Below are 24,817 nucleotides of genomic sequence, written 5' to 3'. Positions count from 1 at the left end.
TTGGAACATGGATGGAAACATAAAAGAAAAAAAAAATGATGGGAGGGTGAGGAATAAAAACAAAATATGGCATTTACAAGCACTGGTCTTGTTAGCAGAACAGGTTAGATGGGATGCAGAAACTTTGGTTTAGTTTATATAGTACAGTTAAACAAGTTAGCTTCTTGAGCCTGAGCAACATAAGCCACCTAGAACCGTCACAAATTGCCACCCTTGATATTAGTTTTCTTTAAAAAATAAAAAAACACACACAGACACAAAGCAAGCTACACAACAAAGGAAAGTGTGTCCAAGGTGGCTGCAGTGTCAGGACAGATCAACATCACTGCAGTCGTATCTCCTTGTTAGGCTACAGGGTCTTTGGAGAATTCACTCCATTGCATACAATAATCAAACCCAACAGGGCTCTAAGCTTCTCTAAATAAATTATTACAAAAAAAAAAAAAAAGGAAAAAAAGGTAGCTTCCGATATGTGAGTTCATTTGTAACAGCACTCAGGAACTGCACCCAGCTGGAAAGTGTCTGATGTCTCCTTGCTTGCAACATGCAACTCAAGCACTACCACAGATAATACTCATGATCTAGACATAAACTTATAACGTAGTGATTAAGAAAAAATAAAAAAATCTAACCTTGCTGTTATTGAGCAAGCTCAAGAAGCTAACAAGACAGAACTGAGAATTAGTTCCACACTCACACAATAATTTATGCTTAAAATATAAACAAAGACAAAACACTTATGGAAATGGCGTTGTGAGAACAGCTGTGCACAGAGGACACCACTTGTTTTCCAGATTGCATACATGGAACTATACTTCAGCTCCTTCTTCTGGTTGTGGAGATGTGAACAACACAGGAACCATTGGACTGGCACAAACACACAAACACTTTCGTTTTCCCATGTAAGGGCTTCCACTCTAGTTTGGCAACTACAAGTATGCTTGGTGCTGACAAGAGTAATGCAAAATATTACACTTCAGCTATCTCTAGGGCACAACCACAACCATTTTCCTAGTGATGCTGAGAAAGCTGTTCATGAACTCATTATCTCATTAATAATCGCTTGACTCTGCGGTCATTTTGGGAATATGCCCTCATACTCATGGTCTTCTAGAACTATGCTCTAGAGACAACTAGGAACAGCAAAATGTTTTGATCAGGGGAAGGATTAGTTGAACAAGCGTTAATAACTTCCCCCAAAAAGCAGCTGATGCCTTTTTTTTCCCCCCCCTTCACAGCTATTGAGGCTTAGCGCAAATTCCTGCACTCAACTCTCTCCACAAATTTCTCCTTTGCTGTAAGGCCTAAACCTTCCCTAGCCACCCTAAGTAGAGGTGCTGTGAGTGGTGTTTAGCAGTGTCTAGCTAGTGATATTCTGTACTTCTCTGCTTTGATCCCATGTGGATCAAAGCAGAGAAGAACCATGAAGTTTCTCGGGAGATGGATTTTAAGTACATAGATCACTGTGGTTTTGGCTAAAGGGACTTAGTAATCCTCTTGGAAGCCCACAGTGGCACAAATGAGTAGCTGTCTTCAGTCCTTCCTGGTAGTGTTTTTCTTTCACATTGGCTTAACCTGGTAGCTTTCTCCAAATCCACATGATGTTAGACTGCCAGTTAGACACACGCTACATGAGAGGCAACACAAGACATTTTAGGAGACATACAGATTATAGCAGAGAGAGAAGCTATAGCTGAATTCACAGTAACGCTGATACAGAACCTGACTGTGTTAGGAGGTTTCTGTCCAAGAAGCGAGGAGATTAAGGACATTGATCTAACAGGTTTGTGAAAGGGAAGGGCTGTGGAAAGGGGAGAAACTCGTGTCAGAGGTCAGTCACCCACAGCTCCTTGCTCACAGAGTGGAGCTGAGTTGAGGATTCAGCCATCTGGGATCTCCCGGTCTCCCACAGAGGGTCACACAGATCCACCACTGTGTTCTTTACACAACAGTTGTAGGCTATCCCTAGCAATAAGCCTTTTATACTTCAACCACATTTTTATGAGTCAGTCTTTCATCTTCAGCAATACTGAATTTTGCCATTCGATCCCAGACTTGGGCTTTGGTGGCCATCCCTTAGTTAGTCACCAGAAAGGTTATTTATCAAGAAGTGTCTAAACCTTTTAAGGGATCATTTAAAGATGTTTACTTTAACAGCTCCTGTGGCTACACAAGTTTCTGTAGATTGCTTTCTGGAGTGTTTTCCAAGCTCCTTAAGAGGGTGTTACTCCAAACACAGGCCCAGGTAGCAGCTGACCATCTACCCTCATCCTGACCAAAGATGTTGTGCAGGCTCAAACACAGGGAGGAAACACGTTTGTGTCTCAGTGAAGAAACTAGAGACGCACAGAATTATTAGTACTATGTAGGGGCAGTATTATTAATACCTTACACTCAGCACCTCCTTATCTCTACAAGGGTCTGCCACCACAGAGAGGACCTCTGAGTCTGCCTGGCTTGTGGACTTGTTCTAGGCCCTCTGAAAATGGAGAAGGCCAAGAGGCCGATACAGGAAGTTCCCTACAGTAGTGTCTACCCTTCAAACAGACAGTACAGATGCCATAGATGCAGGAAGTCTACATCTACAGAATTAATTTTGAAAATAGTATGTACTCTACATGCAGGGGCTAGGGCACTTAATCCAGTCAAAGTGCCATCCTCCTCAGTTACATTAGAGTCCCCTTCTCCTGCCTACCGAGAGAGAGTGGGCAAATTGTCTGTGTAAATGTTTGGTTTTACACACTTATCTTCATTGAGAGTGAACTGAGTTTTTCCTTTCTCTCTTATGGAAGTATTTCTTTCCTACTAATAACTATTGTGAGGCCATTCCACTATATGGCGAGGAGAATAGCTCAAGTTAAACATCTTTACTTGGGAAAGAGGGAGAAAAAGAACAAAAGGAGCCTCAGCTTATGTGGTTAATAACATAGAACAAAGTTACTGAAAAGCAAGGGAAAGCTGGGGCACATCAAAGCAGCTGCAGAGGTAATGCAATTAGATTTGTCACTGGGATGGATCTGAACAAGAAGGGAAGAACAGTGTCAGGTTTCAGCATATCTGGATTTGCAGTAAGGCAGGGAATGTGACTGCTGACCATAGCTGAGGAGAGCAATGTAGTGGATTAAAGAGGACCAAGAGGAAGAAGATAAGGAGCATTTGATGGATTTTCCATTACCCAGGACAGATTGCCATGGAGCAACAATCCTCTGCAGAGTACACTCCAGAGGGCAACATGAAAGGAGGAGGAGAGCTTGAAATGAAAGCAGTTTAAGCAATAAGGCTGTCAAGCATGCTTCATATTTAAGAGTCAGGAAGAGGGAGGCAGCTACAGATCAACAGACAAAGCATTCTTCAACTCTTTCAGAAAAGAGCAGCAAGTTTTTTGTTCTATACTAACAGGGAAACTTTACTGCGTCTGCTAGGATGTTGCATCATACCAGATTGGTTCCCTGCCTACCAGTCTACACTCTCTAAACCTTAAGTGAACCAGGATATGGGTAGCTTTGAGCAGGGAAAAATGAGTTAGAGCCAAAGATTTTAATAAGCCACAGATGTCACCCTTGAGGCCCAGCAAAGTAACATTTTGCCTGTTTGCTATCTTAATGGGCAGACTGTCATCCTGACATCTCTAAACCTCCTTCCTCTATGCTAAGGAAACGTCAGTTGAGTTTCCGCATACGTTTTACGTAAGTGTCATGTCAAAAGCACCTACAAATTTAGCTAGAGATTCATTAGAATGAAGCAAATGATAATAAAAGTGTCCTTTGTACACAGTTGCTACATGAGAAGTCCATTAAGATGTGGTTAGTCTTTCATAATGGAACAGGGGAACATGTGAGGTTGCACTATTCCATTTCTGGAACCCAAATTAAGCATCTTTAGCCAAAAAACAGCACAGCTGGATACATATACATGACAAATGGCACTTGAGTTGTAACAGAGTAAGACCACACCAAATAAAGTTGCCTTTCCACACAATCACAGACCACAGCAAGCAGCACTTAAACTAGTTTTAAGGATTAATTTAAAAAAAAAAAAAAAAATGTACTGAGAAGCCACCATTGAAGTTAAATCTCACTCCTTTTAATCACCTGTGGCTCCAAAAAGCATATTCTTCCAATTAAAAGCTCTCACTTATATAATTTCTGCAGACAAGCCATGCGAAGTCTTTCCTTTGACAGACCCCAATAGTCTACAACCTCTACCAAAACATGCTGCATGGACTTGCACGAGTTTTTTTTTTTATATCGTCTAAGGGTATTAAGATGGGCATCATTTCATTGTTTTTTTTATTATTTTATTTTATTTTTTTTTAAACACAATGACAGTCCAAGACAGTCACAAAAGAACTGCAGGCATGGCACTTCATTCTAATTTCATCTTCGACAGTTTTTTACTGATTCAAAAAAGCATAAGAGATTACTACAGTGGATTAGCAGCCATGAGTGTCAGTAAGTTTTCAAAGTTGCTCTTTTCCTACTGGTGGAAAAGCATACAGCAAGTGAATATCAGTTTCCCCTTGACAACAAAAAGCTTTCCATACCTTCCCCAGTCTTGGATGTGTTGATGTCAGAGTCATCTCTGGTTCCATTTTGAGATTCCAGGTATGTAGCAGGGACCCAGCCCTGCTCCTCTGCAGTGCTCACAAACCACCAGCCTACAAAAAGAAGCAAGAGAAGTTGCTCAGTAAACAGTAGGAGGAACAAGAATAGTGGGATGCTACTGAGAAGCAAGCACAGAGTCAGAAGCTTTGGTGCAGGTTTGAGTTACTCTGCAGTCTCCTAGAAAGAGGCCGTTTCTATCAGATATTCTCGAAGTGCCTGATGAGTACACAGGCAGGCCACATGTAAAAAAAGGTTGTAATGGAGCAAACAGTTTATTTTAAAATCTGAAATCTATCCGTAACAACTCTGATTTGAGTTCTCCAACTGAGTTTCTGAAAGCAAGTCTCACAGCACGTACATCTACAGAATTGAAATACTTTGCTAGCACAAATCCACGTTTGAGGTCTCAGAAGTCAAACGATGGGAGTAGGAAAGACTTCAGTAGAAGAGCACAAATTTCAGAATAGGACACAAACACTCCTAGCACACTTATCTCCATGGCCAGTGTTCAACGATTATGACCAGCATTCAGTGCCCTAGAAAGTTCTGCACATAACAGAAATAACAGAAAAAGGCAACCGAAACATGACTTCAGGCTATAAGGACCAGTTATTTACCTTCCCACCTGAACCTCCATGTTTCTATTATTGTCTAAAAAAACATGAAGTGATCACCAACTCTGCTGAGACAACATTTAGGTCACATATATGGATGGATGAATAAGGTTTTAGGTGAGCCATCTTTTGATTAAATGCATCCTAGTCACAACTAGCCTCATCCCTTTTTTTTGCTTGGCTGCATTGATTTATTGAATCTTCCCCTGAGTTTGACACAGTTGCTCGTCCAGGAGCCTGCAGCTCTAGGTTCTGAGCACATCTAGATTCTGCTCCAGTCAGGTAAGGTCAGGGTTAAGATACAGGACCATAAAAAGCTAAGCAGTTAAAACATTCCCATTGTTTTATATCATCTCCCAGTCTTTCCCCCCAAAATGCAAGTTGATTCGTCAGGAGAGCGCAAGCTATTGTTCAACACTAGTTTTAGAGCCTGCCCAAAGGGAGCTGAGAAAACAGTTATTTCTGTACAAGCGCTTCAGAACAGTTTACAGACTTTAATGGCGATCATAAAACCAAGAAATTTCACAGGAACCTGAACCCGCCTGTGATGAGCTAAGGCAGAGACAAGCCAGCTTGGTTTGCAAATAGATGGGGCACAAAGACTTATTTCGTTTGTGACGAAGCACAGACTTGTGTGATGGCCACGCAGCCCTCCTGCAGCGAGGAGCCACAGCCCTGGGTCCAGTAAGGGGAAGGGAGACTCTGCTGGGCTCCATGGCCATGCAATGTGCAACTTCAAAGAAAAAAAAGAAACCATCTGAAACAATGCCTGCGTTAAAAATCACCCATGTTTGTTCCAAAACTTGTCACAGAAGATTCTACCGGAGGACAGGAGTTATAAATCCTCATTTTCCTTGCAGGAGCCTGCAGCAGGGAGACAATGTGCCCCAAGGAACAAACCCCCTCACTCCTGAGCAGCACAGCTGCTAGGTAGCTCTATTTATTTACTCTCCAAGCTCAGACATGGCTTGCCATTTTCTGGCCCAGCAGAGGGTTGGAAACTTTGCTTCACAAGGCTCATGGTTGGAAAGTTTAAATTTAGTTATTCCTCCTCAGCAGGAGGTGGATTCTCCTGCCACGAAGCCCACAGCAGCGAACACTGGAATCTGCCAGACTGATTCAAAAATGCATCTTCACGGTTGTTCCTCATTTTACCAGTAACATATCAACGTGGGTAGCAAACACAGCTTAACATACACTTATAATTAAGCACAAAATGTCAGAAGCTGGCTTTCAGCTGATACCAATTAGACTGGAATTGTTTATATAAACTCTTCCTCAGAAAGAAATTAAATACAATTGCACAAAAAGGTCTTGCCTACACTTAAAATGTGCACTTGGGCCAAACTCAAGCCATGGTAAAACAGTCGTTGGAAGGCTGGAGCTCACAGCCTTGACGCCAGCCCAGTGCTAGACCATTTCGCAATACAGCTCCTCTGGCTGGGCTGACGGAGATGCTCTGTTGCCTCAGAGCTGAGCTGAAGGCTCTGCATTTGGGCCCACAGCGTAGCTGAGCCCTCATCCAACCAAACAGGGCTCCCTGTTAAAAAGCGAGCCTTAGCCCCCACACCTGGGCATGCATATGCCTGCCTCCCCACCGCTGTGCCTCCCTGCTGCCATTCCCAGCCCCTGGAAGGCCTCGGCAGGGAAACCCAGTGACTTGGCTGACCTCATGAACATGCTGCCACATGCCAGTCAGAGGTCAAGTCATGATTTTAGGTTATACTGTCAAGTAACTCAACCAAGTCCTTTGCAGGGTGCAGACAGTGCTCAGCACTAAGTAAGGTTTTAAGAAGCTTTGATTCTTCAAAGCGTCTCTAAGGGGAAAGCTGTTTGCCACTGAACTCGTGAAAGTTCTTTCTTTCTAAATATTTCCTTTATATACTATATACAAGGGTAAAGCACAGACAAGAAACCCATACAGCTAATGAGAAATCAGCAACGTGCACCCAGGTTCAGAGAAAAGCTCCACATTGAAACTCCGTCAAGAAGCTTGAAAGGGGAGAAGAAAAGTTTTTAATGCAGGAATACAAATTCCCATTCACAGGAAAAACAGAACAAAAGCAAAACAAAGCCAACGTTTTACTTAAATAGGCTGAACAATTGAGAAGAGTGAGGAACTTCCAGCAGCACTCCCAACAGAAATAGTCCAAATTGATGCTCACAGGCAAGACACGCAAGGTCTTGGAGTGGCCAAGCAGGCAATGCCAAGGCAACTTACTCCTTATGAGGCATAAAATCCAAATTATGATGGCACATCTAAGCCATAACCCTACAGAAAGGAAATTACAAGAACTGAGACTTGACAGAAAGCGGCTGACATGCAGGTAAGTGCCGCAGGGCAGGTTGTGCATGACAGCAGCAATCTGCAGAAAGTTACTGTCTGGCAGCTGATAACGAAGTAGTTGCTCTGCACTACCACCTCACTGGAAATATTAGGACAGCTGTCATTTGGCCCCACCAATGCCACCTTTCTATTTTTCTATTTATTCGTTTATTCTATTTATTCATTTAGTGAGCTCAAAGAGCTCATGCAGACAAATTAGCCAGATCAGCCTTTGTTTGCAGAAAGTCAGGGCTGTAACGGAGCAAACTACTGTTTGTCCCTCCCCTGCCATCTCTCCCAAACCATTGCAGCCTCACAGGAACATTGTTAGAAAACTTGCTTTTGAAACAGAACAAAACATCACATTTATTTTGAGTTCTCCCTCTACGCTGGATTTTAGCTTGACTTCACAATTCATTATTAAAACCATTCTGCAGCAACATCTGCATGGAATTATGTAAAGTTATCTCTGTACGCTGCCAAGCCAGTCTGAGGTTCGCTCTTGCACTCACACCATCTGTAAAAATTAGGCAGTGACTTGCAGCTCAAGTTAACTCTTACAGATGCCCCTAGCTCTCAGACACCAAAATGCAACTCTAAAGCTGATGTGGCACAGATGTCTAGACTGAAAGCGTTACCCGGCCCTCATGCCTGAGGAGGATTTAAAGGGAGTTTCAGCCTCAGAAGACATAGGGGGAATTGTAGCTGCTGCACCCAGACCAAGCTCAGCTCAGGCTTTGCTGCATTACGCCAAATCCTGCCTTAATACTAATCCAGGAATATGGATTTGTAGGCATGCAACGTTCTCCCCACATGCATTGACTGTTTGGCTGGCATGTCAGCATCTTTAGCTGCAACAGACAAGATGTTTCTACGCTCACAGGGTCCATCTAGACTCAGAATTTTTGGCATGGACCTACATCGGTTAGCGAGAGATGGAAGGTTCCACATGCCACACAAATGCACGCTCATGGTTAGCTAATGATTGTGGAACAGACTGATCACGTTTCAGAATGTGACCAAAAAATTGGTTCTATAAATCATATTTCTGCATTTAACTGTATTGCCAGTCCTCCTTCCAAAAAGGTTTTAAAAAAGGCTCCAACCCACCCCCTGGGAAACTACTAAACAATCAGAGGGCTGCATTTTGTACAAGTTTTGTTTGTGCTGACCCTCACTCATCTAAGCTTCAGCATTGCCCGTTTCTCCACACATACAGGAAAGTTAGCGACTTGAACAAAAGTAGCTTAGAAGGTGCTACAAATCCCTTGTTTTTGTTGTTAACAGCACAAACATGCTGAGCATTGATCTCTAGCTCTCCCCTCAGCCATTAAGTTCTTTGTAGATTTTTATTGCCAACTTTCAGCTTAACCAAAGTAAACAAGGACAGAAATGCTGTAAAAAGGGAATGGGAATCTCTCCTGCATGAGTGGACTACACATTCTTCTAAACAAATACTTAAACAAACACTCCACCTCTCAAGAGCCTTGGAAAAACCCCACTCGAGCAGTAGTCTGGTACATTTGATGTGTACTCCTTGCACTTCAGAGAGCTGTTCCGTTTTAAGTCCTTCTGACTTCCAATAAGAAATTTCAAAATATAGTGCCTACAACTTGAGCTGTCCTGCAGAAGAGTATTAGATACTATCAGGTCTCCTCAAAACATGGCCCACAGACATTTTTGTGCCGACAGTTGACCATTTTCTTTCAGAGATGCTATCTGCTTCTTTAAAGAACAGCTCAAGCGTGAGAGCATTGCAGTGCAGGTGAAGGTACTTGCTTTTTCCTCCCCTCCGGAGCTCTTACTTCCCACACAGTACACGTATATTTGATGCACACAGGGAAGTCGGTCATAATCACCTTGGACAGACCTCCGAAGAATATGTAGAAGCAGAAAGGCAAAGGTAGCAGAAGCAGCATATAGCAAGAGATTTTTTGCAGTAGGAAAGTTCTCACATCCACTGCCTAAAATTTTACAGCAGTGTCCGTACACTGTTAGACGCTACCAGCGTACGTGCTGGCTCTGCTCTGTACAAGGCTGCTTCGGTCTCGTACTTGGCAAAGGTGCTGGATTGATAGCATTGAACTTGTATGAAGGCCAGTGTCTGATTTCTGAGCATGTTATCCTCACAATTCACAGAAAAAGGCATCTTTGTCTTAAACATGGAGATAACATGCAAGAGGTCTTCCTAGCACAGACCTGACCACAGTTTGGGGTACAGAGGCCTGTGCATGAGTCAACGCACGGCGGACTGAGGCCATCATCTCTGGATGAATTATTAAAGTTGGTGAAATATTAAAGGCAGCTTTTATCTTTAAACACATTTCCCAGCCTGCGTGCGCTGTAGGCTGTGCTGCAGCCACCACTCAGCCATGAAGCAATGCTTGTCTCGCTTTAAAGATGGAAACAGGGCTCCAACAACCATGTGCTAGAGGAAGAAAGTGTTTGTGCCAGACATCCCACTTGAACACAATGAAGATTCACAGCACAGATTCACAGCCTTTTTGTGTGCCATACCCAGACCAGACTGGGCCACATGTTAGGATTTCAGCTCAACCACATGTCGTGATCCTTCCTTCAAGTCCTAGGGCTACCCTAGAGCTACCTGCTAGCTGCACGGTGCCCGCACGTTCCTAGGGGCGATCACACTTCCTATCGGGAGCTTCATTCTGCTAAGCGTTGCAACCCTCAATGGCTGTGAAATGAGTCAAGTGTACAAAGGTTGTAACCTTGCTTGCAACTACTGTGGTTGCACTCTAGGTATAGCTTTAGGAGGAAACAAAGACAGAAAACCTCACCAGCTCATCTCCAAGAAATTTTCAAGTTTGCTGATGAAATATCTTAAGAGCCCCACAGCACTGCAGTGGGGCAGCAGAGCTGCTAGATTTCTTATGTGAGAGAAAGGAGAAAAGAGCCTGTCATTCCTTTCCTGGTAGCCCAGCATGGGAGGAAACATGCCAGCTGCTGGGGGAATTGCTACATCTATACGGGTCATGAAATAGATTTTCTATCATACCACTGAAAGATGAATGATAAACTACAAACATAGTAATAAAAATAGTAATACTAGAGTTGCTATTACTTTTAAAGCTTCCTTCCTCTCTTCTCAAAGAAAATTCTCAAAGAAAAGAATCCAACTGGGATTTGAAATGTACCAAGCAAACATCTTGCTCCTGGTACTGAATACGCCACAACATCTGACGGTTCATGGATTAGAAACCACACACCCAACTGCTGCCCACAGTGACGGGTATAGAAGTCAGGTCACAGCCTACGTTCTGCCCTACAAGCCACGCTTAGAGATTAAGCGGAATAATATTTCTATGATTTCGCAAAGAGTCAGCACACCCAGGACTAAAGAAAGAAGCTGCACACCCCTGTGGCCTGCTTCAGCATTCAGCTAGCTTTTACAGGAGACCCTGCAAGAACATAACAGGAACCCCAGCTTAAGAGCGTCGCTTCAGAACACTGTCAGCCCAGAGCACATGTGGAGCACCACTGGGAACACCTCTGTCTTCTCCCTCTTTGGGAGGGTCTAAAAGAGCAGTTTTGTTTTCAGAGTAAAGGCTGCAGAAGTTTTTGCTTAATTTGGTGATGGAAACAATATTTAAGAGAGCTTCCTGAGGTGAGGGAGGATATGTGGAGCAGAAGGTGGGGACTCCTGGAAGGCTGGACTCTGCTGATATCACTTTTTGGCCATTAGCAGAACAGCACGTTGCCTTGTGGAGCTAAAAGTTGGAACAAAAGGCCATGAGCTGGGACCAGGGTTTGATGTTCTCCACCAAGAGTTGATAGTAACAGCTAATGCTTAGGGCTCAGCAGCAGCACAGGGAATAGAAGCATTGCTTTATGTGTTTGCAGGCAAGCTCAAGGAGAAAAAAAAAGTGAATCCTGAAGTTTGGGTGCTGCTACAATGAAAGTTTTTCCCTGCAATGCCTGGCTATTAAGGCGACTTGTTGCTTCAGGTCTGTGTGGTTATGGATTTGCTGTCCTATCCTTCCACCGTCACCTTCCTCCACCTCTAATACTAACCACGTGGGGTTGGTGGATGGAGGCTTCCCAGCTGTGCCTTTAGCATCTCTCCCGTTTTGCTGTTGTACTCCAGCTCCTTTGGCTGCAGAGCTGGCTGGCATGGAGGGCACACCATGTGTGAACTGCATATCCCAGTTATTATTGCCACATAAGTTTTTTTCCTGGACCAAGAGTAGCTGAGCTGACTAGGTGTGTACATAAGTGCTCAATACAGAGTCCCAAAGCATGTCTCAGATTTTGGCTTAAACATCTAGCTTGCCTGGATTGCTTTCACATCACATTATATGCACAAATACACGTATAGATGTGGAAACTCACATCCTGACCTCTGCATTCAAATACTTATCACCCTACTCTTCTGTTGGGATTGAAACTGCTTTTCCTCATACTTCTGGAAAAACAGAAGTGTTTAGAACATGGGAAAAGTTCATGGGAAAAGCAAGAACTGGATAATACACAATTCAGCTCTAATACTTTATGGGTTACATCACTAGTAGAGACGATGGATATTTAGAGTATTAGACAACTAGGAAATACCACATTATTGTATTTGCTCAAATCTTCTAAGTTGGTAGATGACATGTCTTTCAGAGGGGCACATTTGGAAAAACACTTACTCATCTCTGATTATATTTGTGAATTTATGTGCGCACAGATGTGTAAAGCGCACAGTTTATCTTTGTGTTCTGATAATGTTATAAACTCCCCATGTCCTGGATCTGCAGCTATTTGTTATGGCCCAATAGTTACCCAGGGGCTTCCCCTCCCTGTTTTTTTTTTTTTTTTTTTTTTTTTTTTAAAGACGACCTCAAGCTTGTGTATATTGACACAGCTGGAATGAAGGAATCTGCCAAACACGTTCTCAGGAATTGGCACATACATCCACAAGGCCATCGTATAATCCAGTACGAACTACACCAGTTGTGTCCTTAAAGCAAGGAAATAAATGCGCTACCTATTACATTAACAGCTATGGAAAAGTCTTAGACGTTACCTGTAAATCCCAGACAAGGTCCCATCAAGCTTCATGTCACCAGCTTCCCCTAAAGCATCAAGCACACTGGGCTCTCCAACACAAAAGGAGAAAAAAAACACCACTTCCTAAACCTGCCCACGGCCTACTGCAAAGCAGCACACAACCAGTATGCCCATGCTGTTGGCCAGAATCCCAGCCCACCGAGACCAGTAGACGCACAGAGCAGTGAAGCAGCCAGCAGGTTGTACAGGCAGTCAGCATCTTCAGACACACTAACGCCTTCTGAAAATAAATTTAACGTAATCTCTCTCTTCCTGCTTTACTTAGTTTCACAAACACCTAATGGTGAAACTGCAACTCGAGCTGCATTCCACATAATCCAATGAGTTTGTGGCTCACAGACTTGGTTTGTTACAGGAACAAAAGGAACTAAGAGAGGAGCGTTTTACTCAGAGGAAATATCTCATCAATCATGACAAGGAACAAAGCTATCTTTTGGTGGGCATACTGTATTGTACAAGCAGCCTGGCTGCAGCTGTTAGCCTGTGAAAGCTGAGTGCTGTACAGGAATTGAATAGAACAAGATCCACCATAAGCAAATGGCTTTCAAAAGGCTACCAGCTTGTACTGGAGTACCGGCCAGCCTGCTCTTGCCATGCGACCCGCAGAACCAGCCCAGGTATTCCAGAAAATACTTATTTACTTAACACAGGTGTTCCTTTTGCCATCTGATCTGCCTGAAAACAAGATTTCCTGCCTGACCTCCAGTTCTGGTTGCACTACATATTAGTTTTCTCTTATTCCTTCTCCCCCAATCTTCTTTTGTCTTGGAAATTGAGAGAAATGTGCCCCTCAACAATGAAATCGTGATTTTAGTAACCACAAGGCCAGGTAAGATTGCTAGAGGGCACACAGACTTAACAGCCAGTATAAAAAGCCGTGCATTAAGTTTGTACAGGCATCAAATGGTACTGGGTAGTGCCCTCCTCTCTTCTTCCCTAGACACCAATCTTTAGTTCTTACACTTCCTCAGGTCCCCAAACTTGACCAGTGAGGATACCAACTGCTGCCTATGGCCTTCAGTACAGCTTCCCTGATCATTCAAGTTCGTGGGGCACTTTCCTTGCTGCTCATTGAGTACAGCCCAGAGAACTTCATCTTCTACTTCCAAAAGGACTTTTGTCCTTCATCTCCTTTAGGGTTTTTACCGTTAGGAAAATCTAGCTAAAGTAGGAAAGCTAAGCAATAAGTCCCCCCTCACCCTCCTTAAAGCCTGGTCTCCCATCTCCTCTTCAGCAGCCCACCACTTAAGGCGGATGTCTACTTTATAGATCTGAGTGGGGGGTTCAATGAACCTGCCAAAGTGATACCATAGACTCAATGTTTATAGAAATCAGTGACTTCAGTGACTTACAAAAGACCCCAACTACAAGCCGGTTTGCTGGGGTATGAATAGAGGAAGACTGCAGCACAGCGTAGGACAAGAACCCAGTGACCAAACCCAGCCCGGGGCAGCAGACAAGCAACCCACTGGCTTCAGAGAGGCTACGCCAGCGCCGCCACCTCCTGCAGCACATTTTCCAAAGCCACAAACAACTGCTTACAGGAAAGGTATGCAAACAGATGGCCTTCCGCCCCGGGGGGCAGGAGCATCTCAGCCCCAGGAGCCAACGGAGACTCCCTTGGTCGTTACGAGCTGTGGGGTTGCGTGTTTGCTGGGGTCAGCCAACAGGGTGCAACAGTCAAACTCACAAGTAATTTCCTTTACATTCACAGGACTTAATCTTAGAGCAAACACATCTTGTGTCCAAGCTTTCCTCTAGGAAAACATGAATAAGCTTTCAAATGGGCCTCAGAGTAATCTTGTCCAAAGATTACAAATTACTTCCTAGCAGTTAAAAAAGCTACAGACCCCCAAACCCAGCTGATAGGAAACAGCCTTCATAGGCAGCAGAGAATAGCCAATATTTACATCCTACACAGACTGACAAAAGTCGCTTTTGTTTTAATTTCTCTCTCTGAAGTCCACAGAGAATGTGGTGTCAGTTGCTTACTGGGAAATCCTCAAAACCACACAGATTGAGGAAAAAAAAGAGACTCCGTGGACTAGGAGCGATCCTAACAGTATAAAGCAGCACTCCAGGTGCTAGAGTCAAAAATCACACAGGAATCCCATATTTCAGTCAAAAATACAGCAGCCGCCTCTGAGAGGGACTCGAGTAACCTCAGGACAGAACAGAGCAGTACTGGACAAGAGCTCGAAGCAAGAAACAAAGGCTGTACTATAACCAGCAGAAGTCAGGGGACAGAGCAGGCGAACAATGACACGAGCTCAGCCTGAAGCACAGCTGAGTCACCAGATTAAAGACCCGGCCTTTCACAAACAGCTTCTGTTGGATGCTTTTGAGCCGCAAAGCTCCTCCTGCTAGAGAAATGAGACACTTCAGCCTCCTGGTGCCCAGCTCAGTGTGCGGAGCAGCACTGCTCTGCGGCGCTCAGACAACCAGCTCAAAAATGGCCATTTCCGTATCCTGGCCATTCCTTGAGGCTCTGCTTTCCAAATACAACTCCTGTCCAGCTCTATTCATTAGCTAGCTCTGGCAAGACTGCAGCCCAGATGGTACGTTATCGTGAATACTGATGTAAGCCCAACTGAATGCTCTGCTCTCCCTCTGACACTGCTTCGTTGCTTTTCTCCTGAGCTCCATTCAAGCCATGTTTCTGCAGTGACCCCAGGAGCTGCGCCTCAAAGAGCTGCCTGCACAAGGCAGCAGGAAATGACAGCTTCGGAAATGAGCACCCGAGTGATGAATAGCAGGCTACAAGAGCAGCCGGGGAGCTAGCAGGCTGCCAGTTAATGAACTGCACTGTATTGAGCAAGGACATACATGGGCAGGCAGTATCACCGACACTCCCCAGAAGAGATTACAAACCCAGTTCAGTATTTTCGGAAGGGTTTTTCCAGGCTTCTCTAAAATTTAGAAACTTACAGACACATTGCTATGTTTAGATCAGCACGAAGCTGAACCAGCCCCATTTTGAGGAAATATAGTTACTTGAGGTAAACTAGAAGGAAAAAAAGAAGAGGAAAAAAATAGGAGAAATCCTTTCCTTTTACTTTTATTTCTCATGGAGACACAGACTATGGGAGCAGCCTATGCAGGTAGAAACAAAAGGACATTCACCTTTGGGAAGGGGAAACCTGAGCTCATCCAGGTAGGATTCAAGAAGCAGACAGAAATTACTGGGGTATCCGGTTCCCTGAGCTCCAACAAAAAGGTGCATCAGTAGCGTAAGAAGAGAAGGCAAATACATAGAAGCTGCTGAGGCAAAAACCCCTGGTAAGATGCTTATCTTTCCCCCTCAAAAGAAAGCCACTCCTCCTATGTTGCAGGAAATACTGTGCACGCAGGCAGATAACTTAGCACTTGTTTCTATTAATTCTGCCTTGGCCCCTGGATAGGAAGGCTGCTCAAGCACCTTCAAAGGGTTTTTGTGATTTCCCCACAGCTCGCCTAGCTGTGTCACCAGGGATGCTGACTTTAAAGCCAGGTTAGCCTTTGATGCTCAGACCTAAGAGGAAACCTAGATCCAGAGCAGAGAACTGCTTTGCCTTCAGAGACCAGAAACACCTCACTAAGGCTTGCACTATGGGAATGACAACTTGCCTATTAACACCTTCTGCATAGAAAAAGGCTGGGTTACCGCCTGCCTCAGTTGCCAGTCTGCCTCCAGAAAGGCACAGTTAAGTGTGCACTAAGTCAAAGGCCCAATATTTAAACAGTTTCATCCTCTGACTCTCCTTCCTCTCTATTCAATCTTAATCAAACAAAGCCAGAGCTGGTACTAAGCACAGATTTGCTGGAAATAATCACTGAGGCTGAACTTCTGATACTAAATAAGGGTCAACCAGGCAAATTAATGAAGTGAGATACAGAAAACCCATCAATCTCTGTGTTTCACAAAGCTGAAACAAAACAAATAACATTGTGAAGCTTATTCCTTTCCATTAGGAATAATTCAACCATGAAACAAGGGTAGGAGTAATGCTGTTCTTGGGTGAAAAGCTAAGATTTGCAGACCCTCCATTACAAATGCACAGGCATTACACAATACAGCACCCTTTAAAATAAATAAGCAGTGCAGTAAGGGATTACCTAAACCTGTAAGACAGATGATGTAGAGGCGTAGTGTTTATCCTTTCAGTGTGCAGTCATTTAAACTTACCCCATGGGTGCCTGCAACATCAAACCCTTCCCAGCCTTCAATGCAATGCTACCTAAAGAAGATAGATTGGACTGCCTGGACACCCTACTGCAAGTGCATCCCACTTTCTTTGCTCAGGTAGATGAGAAATCACTTTGATGCCAACATCATAGAAAACCTTGAGTTCTGGCAAGCTGCAGCCCTCTACTTTTCAGGATCTCTCTTTGCAGATTGACTTTTTTTTTTCCCCTCCTTCCCCCAAAATGCATTCCACTTTTTACCTTGGGAAAGGTCAGTGATGGATCAGAGAGGTTGCATGTTCACCTCAAGCTGAGTATCACACAGCTGGTACAACGCATTGGCAGGCAAAGCAGCAACCCTCCAGCCTCAGGTGTTCTGAGTAACAGCTTGGCTGGAGGGCAAGGACACAACAGGCACATCCAAATACAGATGCAGCAAAACAAGCCCAGGTTCAGCTGGTTTTGGTTTGTTCGACCCCACCAAAGCTCAAAGCAATGTGGCACCTGATGTCCCCTGGAAAGCCCTCTGGAAGCACGTATCCCACGAGGACAAAGAGGATTGTCCTGCTGCTGGGGAGCTGGTCTAGCTTTGGGGAGTTCTCTGCAGGAGAGCTGAGAATCAAACCAATTCTTACAGTTGGTGGGAGATTTTCCCTTCCAGATTTCCAAGTCTTGGTTACTTCCCTTCCCTTCCCCCACCATCCAGATCTGAACAGTGTTTCCTTTGTTTAAGGCTTCTGTAGACAGCCATTCTCTGGAGACAGGGCCTAAATGGCTAGCACAACAGGACCCTGATCTCAGCCGGGCCTTAGGCACTGCCATAAAAAAACCACAGATCACAGAAGCATGGCTCTCAGTGTAAAACAGTCTGCACAGTAAATAAGTCTTGGGATAGGTCTGTTAGCTGCCACACTGATCAGTGATCACAATGTTGGAACACCACGGTTTAACAAAAACTTTTAAGCCCAGAAAATTTATTCTGAAACACCCCATTTAGTACCTATGTGCACATTTGGAAGGTTAAGCTGGAGTTCACTGCAGCACAAGTATGAAGTTTATACAATACACACCTTCAGCGAGACCAACTGGACTATTAGCACATTTTTGGATGACTAATGAAGTTCATCAGCTTGCTTTCCTCTCAAGGGTTGCGGGAAAGGATTATGGAGTGAAAAGAATCCAACCTGGGCAGACAGAAAAGGTCATCCTTCTGCAGCTGCTAAATTCCCACCGTGGAGGGAGATTTGCCATTGCACTTATGAGATCTCCCCTCCCCTTGTTTGCACAGGCTCTTCAGTGCTCAGCAAAACACTGTAGCGCAGCCTGCAGAAGGCCGAAGAAACCATATGTTCTCTGGAAAGGATGGACATTACTTTCAGTTCTTCTAACTTACGCATAGACCCTCAACAGCAGGAGTCAGCATAGCCACCACCAAGGCACACCAGTCCGCGATGGTTTTCTTGGTCAAGCTCCTGGCTAGTAACAGACACCTTCTGGAGGCTCAGAACTGCCTCCTGAAGTTCCTCAGTCCCACGACAAGATGCATCACAGCTGTTCTGTGCTTACAATCCGTTTTCATGAAGATCACGTTTGCTTTGACTAACATATTTGTCACCAGCTGCTATTAAGCCCATGGGGTTGCCTACTACCAGCACACACAGTATGGGCTGGGAGCACAAAGCAAGCTTTTTATATGCTTATTTTGGGAAAGGTCACACACTGTATTTGCAGTAGTTCATGTCAGTCATTAGTTAGTATTAATTAGTGGTATTAAGTTGTTAATTTTATTTCTATAAACAATCTTCCCAATCTGCTCTGCTAGTGAACAAGTTCATCTACATCCCAAACAAGAACCAGAATTTGGTTTAATAAGATTTGAAAGCCAACTTTACACTGAGCTAGAATTAAGAGCTTAATTCTCTATCCTACAAAAGCCTGTATTTGTTGGTTATCTGCCAGCACATACTATCTCAGCACTAAGCTATGTCTCTCTCTACTTGCTAGTCCACACTTGAAGCTGAAGGAAAATGAAGATCCAAAAGGGATTCAACATCTCGTCTGTCCTCCTGCATCTCACAAGCCATTAATGCCATGTCACCTGGCTCGCCAGTGCTGTGCCTACTAACCTTGCCCAGGTTACTCACTCTGAGGAACATGGCTTTTTTTTTTTTTTTTTTTTTAAATAGCTGAAGGTACAGTACTGGGGATATTCCAGAAACACAGGCACCAGCAACCACAATCTGAGGAAGTATCACCCAGACATCTAACCTGCTTCCCAAAATGCTTGCTGAAGATTTAGCTGACAGGAAGGTGGAAAGATTCAGCCTAACTTGCAACATTTGTCCATCTAGATTTTAGTTTTTCTCCATTTTTTTCCCCCCTGCCACTTTGGCTTGAGCAGTTACCTTGGCAACAGCTTCCAAGAGTCCCAGGAAAAACACAAGGATGATCCAAGAAAAAGACATTTCTCTAAGCCTATCACATCAGCAACTGTCTTCATAGGGACTAAATCACAGCCTTCAGTACCACAGCTATTGACACTTCAGAGCATGGTTTTCACTTCATGACATGTTTTCTAGTTTGAGCAAAATGCAAATCAGTACTTTCATGTTGAACCTCCTACAGCCTGAGAATATCTAACCCTATCAGAGGATGTGATCTGCTTCTACCTGTATGCGACGAATGAGGTGTGACAGAAGGAGGGGATCTCGAGAGCATATTTCTACCCCCTTACTGCAAGAGGCAATTAGTCAATTTTGCCCACATTTGCCTCTTTTAAATCCCAAGCTCTAAGGAGAAGATAAAATTCAGAGCTCGGTATGATATTTTACATTTTCTGTTGTGACTTAAAGACGTCAGCATGGCTACAATTTACTTCCAGGAACGCTCTCTCCCCCATCTTTTCCACCAGGAGATGCAGACATCCCCCTCTTTTCTTCCTGATACATCTTTTCCATAGAAATTAGGATAAACGAGACTATTAACCGTCTGACTTCACACCTTCCTATCAGTTTTGCCTTTCTGTCTTCAGGGCAGCCCCCCTACAATGGGAGTCAGAGGAGGTTGACTATCTTGAAGCAGAGCAGAGGCAGTCTCCCCACTTCTGGCCTGTCTTCTCTCCACCAGAGGCAGCTCTGGCACGTGCCAGAACCCACTCCCCATCACCACAAAGGAATGGAGTTACTCACATTTCATGCCATTCCCACCTCTATTTTTAGAGCTATAACAAGGTTCATGCTGCAGTTTATTTATAAAAGTAGGATGCAAAATGCCCCCAGACCTCATGTTCTAGTCAAGTGCAGGCTTAAGCACTTTGCTCAGCTGAGGAGCAGAGCCAATGCCTGAGTAACATTTTAAAGAAATAAAACCCCCATCTGTGAGGAGCCCCTTCGTACCCCACCACAGGCCATGCCTGTACCGCAGTGCCATTAGGCCTCTAACTCATCACAGCTTTGTGCTGTCACTTCCAGCCTGGCTTGCGTTTTCCTTCCAGCTACGTCTCAGGCCTTTGGATGAGCCCACGCTTATTTATTCGCAGTTCAGTTTTCAAATTCTGCGACAGAGCCAAGAAAATGGAGCAATTTCTCCAGATGAGGTCCTGGAAGTTAGCTACGAAGATTTCAGTTCAGTGAAGGAAGAACCTGCATTTGCTCGCTCTCTGAACTAAACAAGGGCTTGCAACAGACACAGGTATTGCCTAACAACAACAAAAACATTTCTAGCCCCAAAATTTATTGTTAAAGAAATCTAACGTTTAGCTTATCTACCTACCCCAAACATTGGGCTAAGGTCAGGGACTGGTTTCAAGTTGGAGCTCAGGGGATTTCTCATCTGCTGCTTAAAACCACCGTTGCAACTGGATATGATTATCACCATTTCGCCTAAGCAAGGTTAGCAAGCAGCAATAGAAGTCAAGAATAAAGGATACGAACAGCACTGCCTTCAAGAGCTGCTAGCATACCTCTGGGTACGCGTCTCATAGCTACACAGTTAAACTGCACTGAGTCTTTGGACTATTTTTGGTCCTTAGCTTGTAAAAAAAGCATTGCTACTTCACTACTTCAGCGATTTCTATTTTATTTCTTTTAAGGTTTTTGTTTATAAAAGACATATGCGTAGCAGAGAGCTAAGTGTGATTCCATATAGCTGTTTTTGTGCCTGCAGCTATACCATTTAAAATGAGATTGATAGAGAGCCTTACTTTGTAAGCAAGATGCCTGTCTGTAACTGGAGCCAGAAGTCTCAGGAGCACAAAACTTTGTTCACATATAGCAAGAGACTTCTTACTACAGAGATGAAGCATTGATTAAAACAACTCCAAGAAGACAGAAAAGCAGCTGAAGCACCCCCTGCCCACTCAAGCGAGTTGCAAGTTTAAAGAGAGAACAAAATGAACTTGGGTTTGATTCCTCTGTGCTCAGAATCCCTCAGTGAGGATGATTCCCTGCTGCCAACACACACTCCAGCTCTGAGCATGGGGATGATGGTGGCCAAGCCAAACACACGCGTGGCTGGAGAGACTCACAGCAGATTAGACGGCTCTTCTGTCCTGATACATGAAATACATCTGGGGCACCCCGGCTATATCAAGGGCACGTTTCTTGGCTGAGCACTGCTGCAGGCACCAGGGATGCTCATCTCCGCAGCACTGATATGGCACTTCCAGCAGCTCCCCGAGCTGGCAGATGGGGATGCTTGGGAATGACAGTCCTGAGAAGCCCTAAAAGGGTTTATATTCTCACTCAGATTATAAAAATTCCAACATGAAAAACATGCCAAAAACATCCTTACTTTGAATCACAGTGAAGTGTCCAGTAAAAGGCTGGATTTACAGAAAGCCAGCTGCAAGCAAAGGCAGCCCTTGGTCATCAGCATCACCAGCATCTTAAGAAGCCTACTCAGATCTGCAGTACGTGAGGTAGGAGCTCTACTTGCAAAGCTAAATGCTTAATCATTTAGTACCTCTGAAATCAAACCATTGCCATTCCAAACATACTAGCTCTCTAGAGAGTCTGTATCTTCCAGAAACACAGAGCTGCAAATTGCCCCTTTTCTCATTTTTTCTCTCTTTTTCAAAGGAATAGAAATATTAGACACCATTCCTTACTGTGATGGTGTCAGCTAATGAAGAAGTAAGAAAAACAGAGCACAGAGTTCCCTTATTATCCTTTTCATTAAACAACAGCACTCTTTTAGCTACTTTATAACCTGGCCATCAAGAAAGTACAAAAAACCTACAATGAATCAGTTTAAGAGCCAAAAACTGAAACCAAGTGTACCAGGCTCTCTCTTGGGCTTGCACGCCATGTTTTTTTCATGGATTTAGCAGTAAAACTTTCAACAGTACTACATGAATGTCCAGCTAACATCAACAAGTACTAGTAACATTACTGCTCATATAAATCAGAGGTAATTTGATGGTGCTCCAGAAGATTTAGGAGGACAGCAGACACCTCTATCCGCAGTCACCTCTTGCCCATGCAGCACAGCCTGGGCCAACAAGGACTCCAGCACCTTCTAGTCCCCCTTGCGTGAGTCTTGCCACAGTGTTCACACTTTGCGACGGTTTCAAGTTTCCAAATCAGAAGCTTTGCTGGATTTCCAATTTCTAGATATCCTTATGCCAGCAAGAAAAAAATATTCTGAAGAATTTTAATTCTTTTCCAGACTGCATACCAGGCTTAATTCCTTATTCTGTTACTATTGTCTATGAGTTCACTTGACAATTTTCAGCCCTTCAGATTTACAGCCATTCCTAGCAAAGTATTTCATCCACAAATAAACGCAACCATCCTTTTTCTGAAGGCAAGGGGAAAATATATAGAAAGCACACAGATGTTTGGCAAGTACATCAAAGCAAGGCTAGTCAGTACAAAAACCCTCACCACGAAGACGTTCTCATTGCTTCAACAATACAATCACATTTTAAATATGAACAGAGCAGGCTTCCAAGTGGGTGCATAACATCTATAATAATAAATTAATTGGAACTGCACAAAAACCTGGACTACAGAAAGCTATATGCTAAATCAAACATCTTCATGGGTCGCTTCACTATGTGAGGCCAGTCGCACGGAGTCTGAGCAGATCTTTGTTTTTCACATTAATGTGAAATTAGATGAGGTTGGGCAGCGCTATCAACTCCTGGCCAGTGGGTATCAACTTAACTGTCTTTGGCACAGTCGTACTTCTGTTCTCTCTGTAAATGGAGAGTACGGTATTTGGCTCTTCAAACCATGCAATTCACTGCTGACCCATGTACGTTCATTTAGATGCTCTTGGATCTTTGGAGAGCTGAGAGCACTTTCCCCTCCGACAATATTTCATGACTTCAACACATAATACCTTTTCCAAAGGAGGACAGATGTGCAGGAGCAGTTTCAGTCTTCCAAAAAGTTTTCCATTAGGATCTTGATTTTCTCTGGCTGTGTAGTCCAAAAGCATAACCATGGCTCCTTGAGGCTGGAGAGGGAAGGCTGCTGCTCGAGCAAGGCTTGCCAAGAGCAGGTCATCCAGCTGAAGTACTGCCCATTTGCTGCCCACGTCCAGACGCACTGCTGCAAGGAGGCCACCAGCGCACACATACTCACCCTTTTCTGGAGGGCTTTGAAAAGTGCTTTGTGGAAGAAAACCTTGATCCCAGCTTGTCTTACAAGGGAAACTTCAGCCAGAATCCACCATGCCAAACATTCAGGCTTTTGAGGCATAGAGAGGTATCGTACAGGCAGTAGGGTAAATGGCTCTTTTTGTTTCAGAATACTGCATCTCTGAGTTACAGGAAACAAGCCATCTATATATATATATATATATTATATTTATATATTATATATATTATATATATTATATATATATTATATATATTATATTTATATATTAATATATATATATATATATTTTTTTTTTAAGTTTTGTGGGCTTTGAAGGGGAGAAGGATGAAGAGGAAAGTCATGAACTCCAAGAATTTCACTCTTAGCATGCCAAAGCTATTGGTAAAAATGCCCGGATTTTCTACAATGGCTTGGATATGTGCCTCAGGAAGAGAAGCCACTTAATAGTAAGCTCCTGTCCATGAGCAGAATCACACTTCAGGTCACTCAGCTTCATGGAGAAGAGGCTACTTCCCTTCCCTACAGGGAGACCACATCTGCAAGTGAACTGCTCCTACACAAAAGAGCCATCAGGCTATTCTGTCAGCCTCGAGGACTAAGTACACAAGGAAAATCAGTTGTCATATTCCACAGGGAGACATCAAATTCGTAGTGGTATATTGAGGGTTGATTACTATGGGCTAAAGTAGTAGAAACCCTTCAAAAGCAGAAGGGAGACAGACTTGATGGGAAAACACATGGCTGTATTCCTAAAACTCTATGGGAAAGTCAGGTTTTCATAGGAATTTGGAGGCTGGAAGCGGAAAGGCAGTCACAAGTCAGCTTTCTGATATTTGCGTACACCTTAGAAGTGTTACTCGTTTCTGCACATTCCTATCAGGACTCACTAGTTTTTGCTTACTCTCCATTTTTTTGGCCAGGAAATGCTTCTGCTGCTGTCACATGATTAAGAAGTCGCACACTAACTTCGGCAGAAATCTGACACTCAAGTGTCTTTGGCCATAGCCCCTATACAAAGAGCATTTGGGATTCTGTGACATCTGACAGCTTGCCCCTCCTCCAAGACTGACATTAACCAAAAGCCTCCTATCCAAAACAAGAACGCCAGACAGAACAACTTACATTCCTCCTATTTTGGGAAAGTCTGGATTGGAAACCTAATTTCTCATCTTGAACCCATGTGTAGCTGTTTAAGTGTAGCTCAGGAGCCATATGACATTAACAGCTTATTCCTGTGAATGCTACAGAAAGCTAATAAAAGAGCAAGAATCTTCAGCAAAACGTACTACAAAATACAACACAAATAAACTGGAGCAAACACTGATCATATTCCTACTACCAAGGATCTCCTACTGCAGAGAAGGGATGTGTTGGGAAGAAGTAACTTCGTGACAAGTTCCAAAAAATGCTGTTTGTATAAAGGGAGGCTGA

General features: G+C 43.8%; 1 protein-coding gene across 5 annotated transcripts in view; it reads right to left on the bottom strand.

The window, feature by feature from the left end:
* SH3PXD2A (SH3 and PX domains 2A) overlaps positions 1-24,817 on the bottom strand; it is a 252,573-nt gene that overhangs the window by 34,793 nt on the left and 192,963 nt on the right. For all 5 annotated transcript variants that reach the window (XM_035547572.2, XM_035547575.2, XM_035547577.2 and 2 more), the window contains one exon: positions 4,544-4,657. In XM_035547572.2, the coding sequence (XP_035403465.1) occupies positions 4,544-4,657 (114 nt within the window). The remainder of the gene's footprint in view (positions 1-4,543; positions 4,658-24,817) is intronic.

This window comes from Cygnus atratus, chromosome 7 (assembly GCF_013377495.2).
Source record: "Cygnus atratus isolate AKBS03 ecotype Queensland, Australia chromosome 7, CAtr_DNAZoo_HiC_assembly, whole genome shotgun sequence".
NCBI classification, from domain to species: Eukaryota; Metazoa; Chordata; class Aves; order Anseriformes; family Anatidae; genus Cygnus; species Cygnus atratus.
Note: the sequence above shows the minus strand (reverse complement) of the source record. Positions and strands in the feature narration are given on the sequence as shown.